Raw genomic sequence first — 18,417 nt, forward strand, 5'->3', positions numbered from 1 at the left:
TAAAAGGCTTTCAGTGGATATCAAGGAGTTGGTAGCACTAGGTTCGCACTTCTTTTTAACACTTTCCCATATATACGAGAAAACCTTACCCATACAGTATGGAGCAAAATGGTTGTTTAAGGCTCTTCATAATCCGTCTAGTTTTCTTTTGCTACCTCACCATCCAACTCCTGTGATGCCTACACTGATCCCTGTAACCCCATTGACTAGCATAAGGGTACATATGCCACATAATAGGTACTCACTCAATCCTTAGCAATAAGTGTCTGAAATTACTGGCTGAGCTTCCTATGGTTCTCAGAGTGCTTTCGTTTAGCTCAAATTCTTTCTTTCTTTTTTTAAAAGATTTTATTTATTTATTCATGAGAGACACCGGCAGAGGGAGAAGCAGGTTCCATGCAGGCAGCCTGATGCGAGACTTGATCTGGGGACCCTGGTATCACACCCTGAGCTGAAGGCAGACACTCGACCGCTGAGCCACCCAGGCGCCCCTTTTTTTTCACCTTCATTGCCCTATCTTACTTATCTACTCAGTCTTCAAGATAGATGAGCAATTCCTCATCTATCTTGACATGTGTCTTTCATTTATCTTGACATGCCTTTCATGACACACTTGTCCCCCTTGACAGAAATGATGCTCCATCTGTACACATTATACATATCTTATCATGTTTATTATCTTCTATAATTAGCTGTGTGTCTGTTTTACTCAGTTCAATGTTAATAACTTGAGGTACTTACATTACTTCTTGGATATCAAGCATGTTTCATGGTCCCTCATAGGCACTTAAAAATTTTTGTTAAATGAGTAAATGAATGAACAAATAAATGATGACTTCTGTGCCAGAAAAAATGTAAATAAAAGGCATTCAGGTAAATGGCAGTTGTTAACCTGAGCCAAGGTATCTGTTAGTGGGAACTAGGCTTGGGTGAAGATGGAATGCTATAGCAAGGATGCTAAGTGATTCCTGTTTCTTTTCTTATAAAAAAAAAGAAAAGAAAACTTTACTTATTCATGATAGAGGGGGGCGGGGGCGCAGAGGGAGAAGCAGGCTCTGTGCAGGGAGCCTGACGTGGGTGGGACTTGATCCCGGATTCCCCCCCCCCCCCCCCCCCCCCCCCCCCCGGGGCCAAAGGCGTTGCTAAACCGCTGAGCCACCCGGGCTGCCGCCGCCGGTGATTCCTGTTTCTTACAGTGATGAACACATAAAAGATATAAGGGGGAAAGCACATGAGGTGACAATGTTTATAATCCCTTACCTAGTGCTTTAGAATTTGAGTTCTTTCACAGACACTAGCTCATGTCCTTACAACAAACTTATGAGGGGCTAGGACAGGTATTCATATCCCATTTTACCACAGAAGAAACTGAGAAAAAAAATTAAGTGACTTGTCCAAGGCTACACAGCTAATGCAAGACAGAAAGGATCTGAGCACATTTCCTTTATCTCCAAATCCAGAGCTATTTATATTTAATATTATATGTAAGTGAGAGTTAAACATGTATGTCACAAAAGATGAAAAGTAAAGAATAAATCAGAGCCTCAGAGCCCCCTTGCCTCTAAAAATGGATTTGGGTGAAGTTATGGGTATAATCAATGAAATTTTCTTGACTGCCTATCCTGTTTAATTCCTGGCCTAGGTGCTTGAATATAAAATGTGAGGCAGGACCCCACCCTCGAGATACTCATACTCTTTGACAGTGCAAAATACATAAGAAGACAAATACACACACGCACATACACAAACCCACAAAATAATAGTTTACTACATGCAATGTAAGAATGGGTGTGATTCTGAGGGAAAGTGATCATCTAGGAAAGGATCTATCAGACAAACTTCTTGGAGGAAGAGGAAAAGAGAGTCAACAGGAAGGTTGTTAGCATGAGTGATTGCAATGTGAAACCAGACCAGCAAAAATAAAAGATCCTTATATTTATGGGGCACCTGGGTGGCTCAGGTCATGATCACAGGGTCCTGAGATTCAAGCCCCACCTTCGGGCTCCCTCCTCAGTGAAGAGTCTATTTGTCTCCCTCTTCCTCCCCCTTCCCTCTCCTCCTCTCCCTGTGCTCTCTCCCTCTCTCTGTCTCGCTCTCTCAAATAAATAATGTTTTTTAAAAAAAGGGTTCTTATATTTAGACCTAAGAGTGGAGAAGCGGACCAGAAGGAGGCAGCCAGTGGGAGAGCTCAATGCCTAAAGAAATGGGAAAGACATGCTACAAAAGTAAGGTATGGTATACACAAGGAATGAACATGTCCAGAGAAATGCAAGTAGACAAAGTCAATCAGGAGTAATAAAAATAAATGTGGGGTAAGAGAAAAGCTGCCAAAGGTCTTACATGCTGGATTAGAGATTATTTCTGGAATGTTGGGTCATTTGCATTTTCTAAACAGACACACCTGTGAGCTGGGAGGGACGCTACCTCTACCAGACTTGTTTACATTTCAAGGGGAAGTGTCTTTTTTTTTTTTTTTTAAGATTTTATTTATTTATTCATGAGAGGCACAGAGAGAGAGGCAGAGACACAGGCAGTGGGAGAAGCAGGCTCCTCACAGGGAGCCTGATACGTACTTGATCCCTGGACTGGAATCACATCCTGAGCAAAGGCAGACACTCAACTGCTGAGCCACCCAGGAGTCCCCGAAGTGCCATGTTGTTGATGGGATATGGTCCTTCCCAGGCGGCCCGGGTGGCTCAGCGGTTTAGCGCCGCCTTCAGCCCAGGGCGTGATCTGGGAGACCCGTGATTGGATGAGTCCCGCGTCAGGCTCCCTGCATGGAGCCTGTCTCTCTCTCTCTCTCTCTCTCTCTCTCATAAATAAATAAAATCTTAAAAAAAAAAAAAAAAAAAGAGATGTGGTCTTTCCCATTCAGAAGATATCTAAAGGTAGAGCTAAACCATCATCCCTCCCTTTTCCTACCTTCTTCTTGGGGTCAAAGGTATTAGGTCAAAGCAAAGCCATCATGAAATAAAGAGCACTATCCTTAAAAGAGCCCTGAACTTAAAGATTTGAGTTCAAGTTCCTACCCACTAGCTTTTATTCAACAGTTTAACCCCTCTGAGCCTCAATGTTCTTATTTAAAAAGAGAAATGATAATATCCACTTTGCAGGATTGCAAAAAGGATGAAATAAGATTGTGTGAAAGAACTTCTAAAATGTAGAAATGCTATTTAACTGTTACTTAACTGAGGAAGATCAGACCATTATTTGCAGTTTATTGATTTAATAATATTTTTTGAGGAGCCACTTTGCACCAAGCACTATTCCAGGGGCTCATTTAATATTGACACATGAGTCAAAATGCCTGCCCCAATTAAGCCTCTAATCATGGAATCTACTCCTGCCTGCAGCCACTATAATTTCACCACCATCACTTCCCCACTGCCCTAATATCTGGTCATACCTGACTGTGTCAAAGGTGAGCACCAGACCCAAGTTGGGTCACTCATATTCTCTTCCCAAGTAACTGAAATAAGACTTCATGAAAGTGAATCAGCTGGCAAACATACAGAGGAGAAACAGGCTTTTATTACAGTTGCCTGTATTTTATGGGAAATATACTGCTTCCATACATGGAAGTATATGTATATAGTGGAGCCTAGACTGAAGATCACGACCTTCTGGCACTCAAAGCCATGGATGTGCCTGAGGCTTGCAGTTTGTGAAGTCTCACAGTTCAGCTTTTCCTTGAATCCTACGATAACCTGAAACTCAAAACGATCTTTTGACTTAAGCTGACTCAGGTCATTTAGGATTTGAATAGTGTGTCCTCTCCACAAATTTCATATCCACCCAGAACTCAGAATGTGACCTTATTTGGAATAGAGTCTTTACAGATGTAATTAGTTAATATACATGAGGACAGATCCTAAATCTAAAACTGGTGTCATTTATTTATTTATTTATTTATTTATTTATTTATTTATTTATTTAAAGATTTTATTTATTTACTCATGAGAGAGAGGCAGAGACACAGGCAGAGGGAGAAGCAGGCTCCATGCAGGCTCCATCCCGGGACTCCAGGATCACGCCCTGGGCCAAAGGCAGGCGCTAAACCGCTGAACAACCCAGGGATCCCCCAGACCAGTGTCCTTTAAAGAAGAAGAGAAGAACTCGCAACCAATGTAACATCCTCTGTCAATTAAACACACGTGCACACAAATATATACATTATCATAGTACAGAGTTCACTTTTAAAATATAAATTTTAATTTCCTAAAAAAAAAAAGAGGAGAACATAAGACACACAAGAAGAAGACAGTCATGTGAAGATGAAAGGAAGAAATAGGAGTTATGTCACCACAAGCCAAGGAACACCAAGGGTCACCAGAAACTGGCAAGGAATTCTTCCCCAGAACCTTCAGAAGGAGCATGGCCCTGTCAACACCTTGATTTCAGACTTCTAATCTCCAATACTGTAGAGAATAAATTTCTATTGTTTTAAGCCACCTAGTTTATAGTACTTGCTGCAGTAGCCCTAGGAAATTAATACAGGTGTGTTTTCATTCCTTGAAACCAAATAATTATGATTAAGATGCATTTGTGACAATAGATTGATTAGATTGATTATATGTGAATAGTCTAAACCAGTGATTCTCCAAGTATGATCCATGACCTTCTGGTGGACCTCACGGATATTCCTGATGATTCATTAAATGATACAGATCACATAAGTCGTTTTCTTCAGTTCTCATGGGAAAATAACTTGCAATTTTATAGGTTTTTATTTTTACATACAACTAAGGTTTGCCTAATAGGAATCTATCAAGTAAGATATGAGGCATTACTAATGTTTTGAATTTGTAAACTAAAACTATCACATTATTTAAACTTACCAAAAATGGTGTTTCATCATTTCTATGTGCAAAATTATAAAACTCCTGCTCAGGCACACTTGAAGGTAACTGAAATACCTACTTTTGGGAGAAAAGTGTAAGTTTCTTTCCCAGGAAATTTTGGATTTTAAGAGGTGCTTTTCCTATGTCTTAGTTATGAACTATCTTTGCTTGGCTTCATCAATATCAATTTAGTTTGTTGTACAGTGTTGGGTTACCTCAGGTGTGTGTAATGTTAGCTCCTTTAATACCTAAATTCACAATTTTCCTATAACCTGACTTTAACATAATATCCAGGTTCAGGTTCAATTTTTATCATTGGTCATTACTAAAGTCATCAGTTTATAATTCCTCTGAAGTTTGCTTATTGCTTTATTGAAATGTATTAGTTAAAATTTGTTCTATTTAAACAACTGATGACATATTATCAAGGCAAGTGAGAAAATTACTCATTTTTCAAAAAATCTGTAAGGCAGTATTTTGGAAAATAAAATCATGTAAATGGTATTTCTCCCTTAAAAGTAAATAAATAAGCAATTCCTGATGTTCCTCTTCAGTTCTCTGTTGTCACAGAGTTATTTTTTCACTACCCTCCAAAAAATTAATAAGTAATAGAGGAGGATTAGGGGATGGAAGGTATGTGGGACAATAGGTCTTCTGCCTCTTATGGAAGAGGTCTTTGGCCAAAAATGTGAGACCCAATGGACTGGATTTAATGTTCAGGATTTTCAACAATAACAAGGTTTTTAATCAGAAAACCTGTAAAAGTTATCAGAAGAAGTGACAATGACCATTTGATAAAGATCCAAAGCTGCAAAAATCATAACTGAGTGTGAAATGCAGACCTTCCCAGATGCCATAGTACTTCTGTTTCTTGAAACAAGATCATTAAATTGGTGTATATTTCAAATGCTTACATAACATGTTCAATGCATATTAATGTAATACAAACATAATACCATTCACACGACAATTACAGGATTTATTTAAAATGTTCAGGGATTTGAACACTTAGAACATAGTATAGTCCAGTAATGGGATACATGTTTAAAGTTATTTGACGTTTGTCTGGCTTAGGTCATGTTCCCAGAAGTGAACCCTGGGATAAAATTTGAGTACATAGGATTTCCTAAAGAAAGGCTTCCCAGGGAAAGCTGTTAGGGAGTGAGAAACCAGGACAGGAAAGGGGAAAGGCCAAGCAGGTGTGTGGCTTCAGGAGATACACTGACCAGTTGACCCCACTGGGGATCTCTGCAGTTTAAACAGGATGGGATACACTCTTGCACCAGTGATGGTGGCAGGGAAGGGGAGAAGGAAACTCACAGGCACATCTGGCTCTTAGTGACTCAAAACAACTCCGCTTACCTGAGGCTGTCCTCAGAGAAAAGAGCCACTCTGCAGGCAGTTGGGAGCAAAACACACAGAAGCCAGCAGAGGGACATGCCTAAATGAATCAAGGGATCTGAGAGAGTCTGGGCAAAGCTGGCAGTGTCTCCCCGTACATCTGTGTTTGCCATCCTTTGATCTTGTCAGCATTATCTCTGGAGACAACATCAAACATTACATTTGAAGCCCTTCATGAAGGTGGCTTCATGTAGCTCATTTAGATGATCCCTTCTAGTCCTAGTACAAGGGGACCTACAGTGACCAAGATGATCCTACCAGTGAAAGTGTTATCTACCTTTTACCCCCAAACATTTGTTAAATTAAACTTTGTATTTTGGTAAAAATTGTAGGTTCCCATGTAGTTAGTTGTAAGAAATAATACAGGGAGATCTCCTGTAAACTTTACCCAATTGTCACCAACAATAACATCTTTTTCAAAACTATACTACAATATCACAACTATGATATCCACATTGATAGTCAAAATTCAAAACAACTGCATCACACAAGGATTCCTCATGTTGCCTTTCTAAAAAATATTTTATTTATTTATTCATGAGAGACATAGAGAGAGGTAGAGACACAGGCAGAGGGAGAAGCAGGCTCCTTGCAGGGAACCTAATGTGGGACTCGATCCCAGGACCCCAGGATCATGACCTGAGTGGAAAGCAGTGGCTCTCAACCACTGAGAGCCACCCAGGTGCCCCAACTCATGTTGCCCTTTTATATCTGTACCCACTTTCCTCCCTCCTGCTGGCTCCTTCCTTAACACCTATTCTCCATTTCTGTAATTTTATCATTTCACGAATGTTAGGTAAATGTAGTCCTATACTAAGTAACCTTTTGGGATCAGCTTTTTGCTCTGCATAATTATCTGCAGATTCAGCCACGTTGTATGTATCAGCCTGTTATTCCTTTTTATTGCTGAGTAGTGTTCCACGGTATGTCTGTACCACAGTCTGTTTAACCATTCACCCACTGAAGGAACATCTGGGATATTGCCAGCTTTAGGTCATTACAAACAAAGCTACTATAAACATTCCTATTCGAGTGTTTGTGTAAACATAAGTTTTCATTTCTCTGTGATCCAAGCCCAATGGTTTAATTACTGGATTGAATGTTAGCTGCATGCTTAGTTTCTTAGATAAGCTATCAAACTGCTTTCCAGAATGACTGCACTATTTCACATTCTCACCAGAGTGCGAGAAAGAAGATGATGAGAAACTGTGATCCACTTTCTTCTCATCACGTCAGCATTTAATATTGTCAATATTGTTCATTTTACCCATTCAGATATGTGTGTGGTAATATCTAATTGTGATTTTAATTTGCATTTCCTAACTGGTTAGTGATTTTGGACATATTTTCATGTGCTTGTTTGATATCTATATATCTTCAGTGAATTGTCTGTTCATGTTTTTTGCCCTCTTTCTACTTTCTTTTTACTGTTGAGTTTTGAGTCTTTTATATATTCTAGATATTAGCCCTCTGTCAGATAGGTGATTTGCAAATTTTTCCCCAGTCTACAGCCTGCCCTTCATCCTTTTTTTTTTTGTTTTTTGTTTTCTTTTTTTTGTTTTTTTTTTCCTTCATCCTTTTTACAGTCTTTTACAGAGCAAAAATTTATTATTTTGATGAAATGCAATGTATTAGTTTTTCCTTTACCAGATCATATCAAGTCTAAAAACTCTGTTTTGCCCTATATCCTAAAAGTTTTCTCCTGTATCTTTCTTTCCTAAAAGTTTCATAGTTTTATATTTTACATTTAAATCCATAATCCATTTGAGTTAATGTTTACGTAAAGTGTGAGGTTTGTTCTCTTGCTTACAGACATCCAATTGCTCCAATGCCATTTGTTGAAAAGGCTGTCCTTCTTCCATTGAGTATACTATCCCTAGCCTCCTCCTTGTGGAGTCACCAGAGCTGGTGGAGTCCCTCCACTGGTGCCCACAGGTGCTAGGAGGCAGTCCTCCCAGAGAGTTCGCTCCAGATTATGTTACCACGTTCTTCCCTTATCCATTCACTGGCCCCAGGGCACTGCACGCTCCATTGTGGTTTCCCAACGTTCTGCCCACACCTTTGTAAAAAATCCCTTTATTAAACCCTCCTTGCATTACCCAATTTAAGTGAACCATCTGTTGTCTGTCAGGACCCTGATACATCCTGCAAATGATAAAGTTTCCAAATCCTAAACATCAGACATATACTCTCAATTGTCATAAAGCAATGATCATTTATTTTTTTTTGAAAAGTTGTTTACAGATATTTATAGGCAAATGGATTTCCACTTTAAAACAGATGAAGATAAGTGTGTGTGATTAAAATAGCATGCAATAAAATATTTCTTCTGTTTCATTTTGTTTGAACTGTGTCTGCGGTACTTGTAAGTGCAGTATTTGCTTATCTAACTACTATAACATTACAGTCAAATACTGATTATCCATGTACTGGTGCATCATGTACCAGTATCCATGTTCTGCTCATATTGTTTATACTCTCTGCACCTATTTCTACCAGGAACTTCTTCCTGCAACCCAGTTAACACTCTGCTCAACCAGACTGAGATCACAACCCTACTCTGACTCTGATAGGTGACTAGATCACCCACAAATTTCTATGATCTATACTCACGCTGACCCCCTTCACGAAGACAGATCATCAAAAACCAAGATATATGTAAAAGTGATGAAACAGCCATTATTTCCTAGTTGTATAAAAGGAAACAAACCTACCTAAGCAATCAGTGGCAGTAGAGTAGAATAAAATCATAAACCCTTGCAGAAAAATATTACAGTTCAGTGTGCTTGATTTCTGATGATTTCTACCCCAAAAAAGTTTCTTGTATTTTATTTAAAACTTAGCAAATATATCATAATTACAAAGATTAAGTTGTATCTACATAGCCAAAATGAAGTGGGGTTAAGGCAACTGTCCAGATTACTCAGGATAAAAAAGCATCCTAAAGTAATGGCCAAACCACTATATGCAAAGGCAAGTAAAAGATTGAAGCAGTTTTCTGCTACTCCAAACAACCCAATCCACTTCCACCATCACTACTGAGAGTACTCCAAAGTTTCAATGTTTTTGACAGAAAGGCTCAGGGTCTCTGCTACCTGAATGTTGATTTCAGTTGTGCCTTTTATTCTGTGAGTAGAGATACAGACTAAAGGAATAAACTCAAGTTTTCATCTTAATTATACAAACTATCAGCGCTGACCCCTAATAAATGGAAAACTTGCTTTTTATAGACTCATGATAGGGCAGAGATACATCTCTGAATTCACCTAATCCCACTCCCTTATTTCATAGACAAGGAAACGGGAGTCCAGTCAGGTTCAGCAGCTAGCTCAAGGTCACTTCGAGAGACCTGGCCAGCACTCTTCTCTATACAACACTTAATTACACCATCAGTTGATCAGTGTACCTACATGAGGCAGACCTTTCCAAATGTTTCATTCAATGTGTTTTCTCCCTTCTGCATTTTGTCTGATCATATCTAGAAAAGATGCTGAGGATACATGTAGGTGAGAGACTATGATTCAGTCACAGCCAATCAGGAGGATATTTCCTGATACTTTCAAATAAATTCGTTCTTTAAATAAGAATGAAACCAATTTGGATGTTGAATATGAACACTGGTCTGCCTTCCATGTTTTCAATCTATGCACTCAGGAGCTTTCTCATGAGTGGGGGTGGGGGAGGAAAGAGGGAGAAATATGATGAACTAGAAATGACTGATAGATTTGGCCTCTCTTCAGCTTGTTCTATGCTGCATATATGCAGTTTGAATAGCAAACATTGAGAAATACGAGGCCAAAGAATCTAGGCTCCAACCCTTTAACTAGTGAATGGGACAGGCCAATGAAACAGACCAATGCTTTCAGTGGCTTTTGATTTGATTCTACTGGCATAGACAGAATCCAAATTCAACGTCAAATTTATTTTAACGTTGCAGTGAAAGTGCTACTAAACAGAAAACGTAGTAAAGTCAGTAACTATCAAGCAGATTGCTTCTTATTTTTGTAACAAGGAAAAACTTTTTGGCAAATAGTTCTATAGTTATAGAATATGAAGACAGTTAGAACTAATCTCCCCAATATGAAAATGTCCCCAAATTATCAAGTTGAAAGGCACATACCACTGCCCCAGCAGTTCATCCAAATAGTCTCTAGCATGGGAAATTTTAATTGTGCTTTTAGCTTGCTATCAATGCAATATGGCCTTAAAAAGTGACATCCGTGCATATGTATAATTTCTTTTCAAATGGACTAATCCTCTTCCCCTTTTCTAAGTTTTACTTTCTGAAGATCGATCTTTGTTATTTCTTTGTCTGATAAAAGACATAGTCCCATGATGGTCTTGGAAAAAATGTACTTCACAGTTTGTGCTCTATTTTGTCTATAAACCAAGTTTGGATTATCTTTGTGTCCTAACACAAAATGGACTTTTTTGAAATATTAGTGTGATGGCACTTCCATACTATCATTTGTTAGAATGCAAAAGTCCTGGATTATTATCTTTTCTCACTGGTTGTTTAAGGCTTACTTCGCTTCCAGAAGAGATGATTGGCAAACTATTATCCATGTGGTATCTGATAAGGTGGCCGACATTATCAAATACGTGATCCTTGGTCCTTACCTTGAAAAGGAAGTACAAAGTAGTTAGGTTAAATGGTAATAGTTCTCTCAAAAGATGTAAACAATCAGGAAGAAAAACAGACACATCCTCAAAGGAGATATTTGGCTGAACAACAACAAAAAAAACCAAACGTACTTTTCAACTCTATATCCCTTAGTAGACAATTGTCTCATTCCCCATTACCTCTTTTTAAAACAAATAAAAAATATATTTTATTTAATTATTTATCAGAGACACAGAGAGAGAAAGAGACATGGGCAGAAGGAGAGGGAGAGGCAGGCTCCCTGTGGGGAGCCCAATGCAGGACTCGATCCCAGGACCTTGGGATCACGACCTGAGCCAAAGGCAGAAGCTCAACCACTGAGCCCCCCAAGTGCTCCCCCATTATGTTTTTAAAGCAATTTTCCCTCTGAGTTAGAAAAATCCAAATTTGCAACCAACCTTTTGCCATGTTACTGTTTGATGTATTCTATCATGTCACCAGTCCTATAAATATTTAACTGTATATACAAGCATGAAGTCTATAATTGGTTATAATTATAACCCAGCAAGCAGACTGTTTCAAAATATCTTGTGTCTGTAGGAAGCAGGCCCTTCTGGAGAAGTCCTGCCTCTCCTTGGAGGCTTAACACAAATCCTGTCTCCTTTGAGAAGCCTCCTCAGACCTTCCTAATAGGCATTCACGTCTTCTTCCTGAAGACTTCATGGTAGCTGATTCCTAAATATTTGTTATATGGAACTTCTTGTCTGCCTGCCATAGAAACTTGGTTTCCCTTTGCCTGCTTTCTCCTGAGGACTTTCCTCCCTAATGTTACTGCATCCTTACTCTGCAGTGGCAGAAGAAATTACTCCCCATCATGACTCCACTGGCCATAAATATTCCTGTTGGGAGGGTGGCTGAGAATTGTCCAGGAGTGGGAAGTCACAGCCAGAGAATATCTTGCTACATGATTCTGCTACCTCTCTCTACAAGGGATTTTTTAGTTCTGTTTAGATATTGGTTTTCAGCATATTAAAAAAACACAAACTTATTGGAATTGACCTAATCTGAATACAACTATGAATTAGATCATGGTAGTGTATCAACGTATAAATTTGATTTTGATCCCTGTACTATGTCTGTGTAAGAGAATACCTCTATTCTTGGGAAATACACACTCAAGGAGTACGAGGCAAAGAGCACAATGTTTCCAACTTAGCCTCAAATGGCTCCAAGCCTTGAAAACATTTTTATCTCCTTCATTTCAACACGAACCTATGTCAGATCAGCTGATCAGTCCTGCCAGTCTGTGTTTTTAATTCCAGCTCACTCTGCCCTCCTCTCTGTATTTCTCCTGCTTCCATTCTGGTTCAGGCTCTCACTAGTTTTTACCTGGAAGCCCCTCATTATTTTCTTCTCCAAGCAATCCTACATACAGATGTCCAGTGAATCTTCCAGTGCAGGGATTATAAACTATCCACTCTGTAGCCAAACATCCCAGGGATGTTTAAGTTTGCTGGGGTGTGTTAAGTGGGAGATGCCCAATAGAGATTTTTTAAGTATTTTGAATTAAAAATGGGGAGATTTCCTACAAAAATTTAGTTTTGTGGCTTCTTTGGTAAAATCGAATCTGGCTACTCTGGGCCCTTACTCCAAGTGGCAGCAATTGACTGAAGCTGCATGTGACTGTCCCTCTGACACAGGACACGTGCTTCCCAGGTCATCTTAGCCTACTGCACTCCATGCTCATTCACCTTAAATTCACCATTTGCCCAGCTTTACACACTGCAAACATCTGCTGCTATGACCCCAATCACAAGGTGCCTGGGTGCACATTTGTGCACATGTGTGTGAGATAACAAACCCCTATTATGAGATCTACCTCCTGAACAAGTTTTTAAGTGTACGATAGTATAGTTAACTCTAAGCACAATGCTGTACACCAGATCACTAGAACTTTTCATCTTACATGACTGAACTATACATTATACATTATACATTAAACAACAACCCATCTCCTCCTCCTCACCGGGCCCTGGCAACTACTATTCTTTCTGTTTCCATGAGTCTGACTACTTTTGATATCTCATATCATTGGAATCATGCAGTAGTTGTCATTCTGTGACTGGCTTATTTTAATTAGCAGGATGTTCTCCAGGTTCATTCATGTTGTAGCATGTGACAGATTCTTGACTTTGGCTGAATAGTACTCCATTGTATATGTGTGTATGTATACATACACCACATTTTCTTAATCCATTAATCCATCAAGGGACATTTAGCATGTTCCTACCACTTGGCTATTGTGAATAATGCTGCAATGAAGATGGGAGTGCAAATGTCTCTTTAAGTTCCTGATTTCAACTCATTTGGGATAAAAACCCAACCAATAAATATGGACCAAATGTGGGTACTATTTTGAATTTTTTGAGGAAAATCCATACTATTTTCCCCAGCAGCTACACCATTTTACATTCTCACTAACAAGACACAAAGGTTCCAATTTCTGCACACCCTCACCAAAACATGTTCTTTTCTGTATGTTTGTTTTTGATCATGGTCATCCTAACAGGTGTGAGGTGATATATTACCGTGAATTTTGTTGCATTTCGCTGAGGGTTATAGCCGTTGAGCATCTTTTTAAGTAGCTGCTGGCCATATGTATATCTTTTTTAGAGACATGACTATTCAAGTCATCTGTCCATTTTTTTAAATTTTTATTTATTTATGATAGTCACACAGAGAGAGAGAGGCAGAGACATAGGCAGAGGGAGAAACAGGCTCCATGCACCAGGAGCCCGACGTGGGATTCGATCCCGGGTCTCCAGGATCGCGCCCTGGGCCAAAGGCAGGCGCTAAACCGCTGCACCACCCAGGGATCCCCCATCTGTCCATTTTTTAATCAGATTGTCTTTTTGCTATTGAGTTGTAGAAATTTCTTATATACTTTGAAAATCAACCCCTTATCAGACATATGGTTTGCAAATATTATCTCCCATTCTTATTGCCTTTCACTCTGTTGATTGCTTCTTTTGCTGTGTAGAAATTTTTTAGTTTTATATAGTCTCACTTGTCTGTTTTTGCATTTGTTTGTATTCTTGGTGTTACATCCAAGAAATCATTGTCAAGAGCAATATTAAGAAATTTCCCCCTTATGTTTTCTCCTAGGAGTTTTACAGTGCCAGATCTTACGTATAAGTCTTTAATCTATTTTGAGTTAATTTTTGTGTGTGGTGTAAGATAAGGGTCCAATTTATTCTTTTATGTATAGATATCATTTTCCCAAAACCATTTGTTGATAAGAGTATTCTTTCCCCATTGTGTATTCTTGGCAACCTTTGCAAAGATCATTTGACCATTTATGCAGAGGTTTCTCTCTGGGTCTCTATTCCATTCCATTGGTCTGTATGTCTGTCTTTCTGCCAGTACCATACTGGTTTGATTACTCTAGCTTTGAAATCAGTAAGTGTGATGTCTCCAGCTTTGTTTTTCTTTCTCAAGATTGTTTTGGCTATTCAGGGTTCTCTGTAGTTCCAAATGAATACTAAGATTGTATTTCTATTTTTATAAAAAAGTGCTCTGAGAATTTTTATGGAGATTGCATTGAATTTGTAGATTACTTTGGGTAATATGGAGATTTTAACAATATTAAATTTTCTAATCAATGAACATGGGATATCTTTCCATTTGTGTCTTCTTTAATTGCTCTCAGCAGTGTTTTACAGTTTTAGTGTATAAGTCTTTTGCCTTCTTGGTTACATTTATTCTTAAGTATTTTATTCTTTTTGATGGTATTGTAAATGAGATTGTTTTCCTTACTTCATTTTCAGATTGTTCATTATTATTATTATATACAAATGCAACTGATCTTTATATATTCACTTTCTGAATTGTTCATTTGTCATAACAAGTTTTTTGTGGAATCTTTAGGATTTTCTAACATATAAGATTATATCATCTGAGGACATTATTTTACTTCTTCCTTTCCAATTTGGATGCCTTTTATTTCTTTATCTTGCCTAATTTCCCTGGCTACTACTTCCAGTACTATGTTGAACAAAAGTGGTGAGGGGAAAAACTTTGTTTTTCACTGTGGGTATGGTATTAGCTCTAGGCGTTATACATATGGCCTTTGCCATGCTAAGGTAATTTCCTTCTACTCCTAGCTTGTAGATTGGGTTTTTTTTTTTATCATGAAGGTGTGTTAAGTTTTGTCAAATGCTTTTTGTTCATCTATTGAGATGACCATATGATTTTTATCAATCATTTTGTTCATGTAGCGTGCCACATAGATTGATTTTCTTTGTTGAACCTTCCTGGCAATCCAGGGATAAATTCTACTTGGTCACAGTGTATGATCCTTTAATGAACTGTTGAATGCGGTTTGCTAATTTTTTGTTAAGGATTTTTGTATATATGTCCATCAGACATACTGCCCTCTTTTTTTTTTTTTCTTATAGTGTCTTTTTCTAGTTTTGTTATATGGGTAATGCAGGCCTCATAAAGTGAGTTTGTAAGTATTTTTTCCTCTTCATTTTTTTAATAAAGATTTTATCTATTTATTTGAGAGTGAGAGAGAATGCACAAGAGCACAGGTGGGTGGAGGAGCAGAGGAAGAGGGAGAAGCAGACTCCTCTCTGAGCAAGGTACCCGACTCTGGCCACTGGATCCCAGGACCTAGAGATCATGACCTGAGTAGAAGGCAGATGCTTAAGCAACTGAGCCACTCAGGCACCCCTCCTCTTCTTTTTCTTTCTTTTTTTTTTTTTTTTTTTTGAAAATTTAAGAAGTATTGACATTAATTCTTTAAATGTTTGAAAGAATTTACCAGTGAAACCATCTGGTCATGGACTTTTTTATTGGACAGTTTTTGATTAGTGATCCAATCTCCTTATTAGTAATTTGTTCAGATTTTCTATTTCTTCATGATTCAATCTTGGTAGGTTGTAAATTTTTAGGAATTTATCCATTACTTCTGGGTTATCCAACTTGTTGGCATACAAGTGTTCTTAATAATCTCTGATAATCATTTAATTTAATATAATCATTTAATTTGGCATCAGTTGTAATGTCTCTTATTTCCCTTCTGATTTTATTTGAGTCTTCCCTCTTGCTTTCTTAGCAACCTAGCTAAAGGTTTGTCAGTTTTGTGTATCTTTTCAAAATATCAAGTTGTAGTTTGTGGATTTTTCCTATTATATTTCTACTCTTTCATTTATTTCTGCTGTAATATGAAATATTTCCTTCCTTTTGCTAACTTTGGATTTAGTTCGTTCTTTTTATAGTTCCTTGAGGTGTAAAGTTAGATTGTTTGAGATCTTTTTTTTTTTTTTCAGAGTAGGTATTTATCACCATCAACTTCCTTCATATTGCTTCTGCTGCATCCCATAGTTTTGGTATGTTGTGTTGTTTTCATTTCCATTTGTTTTCAGATTTTTTCTAATTTCCCTTTGATTTCTTCTTTGAAGCTGGTTGTTCAAGAGTGTGTTGTTTTATTCCACCTATTTACGAATTTTCTTTCTGCTATTAATTTCTAGTTTCATTCCATTGTGATAAGAAAAGATACTTGGTATGATTTCACTCTTCTCAAATCTCCTAAGACTTGTTTTGTGACCTAACATGTGATCCATCCAAGTATTTGTGATCTAACATGTGAATGCTCTGAGTATGCTTGAGAGGAATGTGTATACTGCTGCAGTTGGGTGGAATGTTCTGCATATGTTTGTTAGGTCCATTTGGTCTACACTGTTGTTCAAATCCTTCTGACTGGACATTCATTCAATCCATTATTGAAAGTGGGGCATTGAGATCTCCCACTATTATGGGGTTATTATTTCTCCCTTCTGTTCTGTCAATGTTTGTCATATATTTGGGTACTCTGATGTTGGGTGCATATACATTTATAATTATTATATCTCCCTGGTAAATTGATCCTTTTATCATTATATAATGTCCTTCTATGTCTCTTTTGACAGTTTTTGACTTGAAGTCTATTTTGTCTGATACAAGTATGGCCATCTCTGCTCTCTTTTGGTTACCATTTGAATGTAATATCTTTATCCATCCTTTTACTTTCAGCCTATATGTGTCCTTCAATCTAAAGTGAGTCTCTTCTAGACAGCATATAGTCGGATCTTGCTTTTTATTTATTCAGCTGTTCTATATTCTTTGGCTGGGGAGCCTAATCCATTTACATTTAAACTAATTATTAATAGGGAAGAACTATTACCATTTTGTTAACTGGTTTTTGTCCAGGATCATCTCGTCTATAGGCATTTTCTGCCTAGCCATACATTTTTTTTTATTGGCTTAATACTATTCTTCTGCTCTGTCTGTCCTTGTACTTCCTTCCCTATGCTCTAAATGTACCCCTTTTAAAATGTTGCTGTCTCGGGATCCCTGGGTGGCGCAGAGGTTTAGCGCCTGCCTTTGGCCCAGGGCGCGATCCTGGAGACCTGGGATCGAATCCCATGTCGGTCTCCCGGTGCATGGAGCCTGCTTCTCCCTCTGCCTATGTCTCTGCCTCTCTCTCTCCCTCTGTGTGTGTGACTATCATAAATAAATAAAAATTTAAAAAAAATGTTGCTGTCACTCAAGGTTCATCTTACATGTCAGACCCTGCAAGAAGCCTTTAGTTTGCCTCAACCAGAGCACTCCTTTATCCTGAGAAACACCATAATACTTTGGTTGAACCATTCCCATGTCATTCTTGGATTTTTCTTAATTATTCTTAATTATTCAAGTTTCTGTTTTATGAAACTATAAGCTATAAGCACTCTGATAGCAATGAAAAAGTATGTAATATTGGACAACGGTCAACTGTGAATCCTTGTACTTCCATGTAGTAGGTATTCATTTAGTTCACTGAATTGAATTGAGAAGGGGCAGAAAGTGCTGTCCTCTACTTAATACTCCAGGGTGACTCCCTCCCAAATGCCTCCACTAGCAATTAGTGAGCACTTCCTAATCTAGGTGGAGGGTTCAAGAGAAAGGAAACCCTTAGCTTTATCGTGCTTCAATATCAGGGTTTGGATCAATCATTCAGAATAATCTTAATTAGAACATTCTTTGAAAACCATAGTAAGAGGTCAGTGATACCTTCCCTTCAGGATCCACCAGAAGAAGATGCTTTGCCTGGCCTCCCTGTAGTCCACTTAGCACATACTGGCCGGGAGATGTTGCACTCTCTCGAACCAGAAAGTCCCCATCTTTCACCAAGAGGCTCTCTGCTGCCTTTCGGCTCAGCTTGCCATGGTAGCAGTCTTCACTCCGCAGCTGCTGCTTAACATGTGGCAAAGAATGTGAGCTGGCAGGCTGGGCCGTGGCACCAGGCTGAACAGTTTCTGGTGCTTCTAGAGTCCAAACATAAATAGAGACATCACCAAGTTACCTCCTCATTCATTCATTCATTCATTCATTCATTCAGCACATACAATTTGAGGCCCTACTGTGTGCCGTGCACTGTTTAAATGATGCTGCTTCTGGAACAAATGGGGTTTTTGTTTCTAGAACTTCCAACAGGCTTTAATTTTAATGGTCCAAACATTGCCTTTGGCTTCTGTTACCAGGAAAGGC

General features: G+C 38.4%; 2 protein-coding genes across 16 annotated transcripts in view; one reads left to right on the forward strand and one right to left on the reverse strand.

The window, feature by feature from the left end:
• Positions 1-18,417, forward strand: part of LOC144303181 (uncharacterized) — a 151,241-nt gene that overhangs the window by 56,009 nt on the left and 76,815 nt on the right. For 8 of the 15 annotated variants that reach the window (XR_013370233.1, XR_013370232.1, XR_013370229.1 and 5 more), the window contains exon 4: positions 2,141-2,230. The exons of 4 other annotated variants lie outside the window; for them this stretch is intronic. Coding sequence is in view for 4 of the 11 variants with exons in the window: in XM_077881033.1 (XP_077737159.1) it covers positions 2,141-2,230 (90 nt within the window). In the remaining 7 variants the exon portion in view is untranslated. 3 more of the 15 variants (XR_013370236.1, XR_013370237.1, XM_077881035.1) reach the window with 2 other exon arrangements.
• Positions 8,438-18,417, reverse strand: part of SHC4 (SHC adaptor protein 4) — a 132,368-nt gene continuing 122,388 nt past the window's right edge. Inside the window, exons 11-12 of the mRNA XM_077881029.1 lie at positions 17,941-18,194; positions 8,438-10,862 (exon numbers count right to left, since the gene is read on the reverse strand). Coding sequence (XP_077737155.1) covers positions 10,707-10,862; positions 17,941-18,194 — 410 coding nt within the window. The 3' untranslated portion in view covers positions 8,438-10,706. The remainder of the gene's footprint in view (positions 10,863-17,940; positions 18,195-18,417) is intronic.

This window comes from Canis aureus, chromosome 32, assembly GCF_053574225.1.
Source record: "Canis aureus isolate CA01 chromosome 32, VMU_Caureus_v.1.0, whole genome shotgun sequence".
NCBI classification, from domain to species: Eukaryota; Metazoa; Chordata; class Mammalia; order Carnivora; family Canidae; genus Canis; species Canis aureus.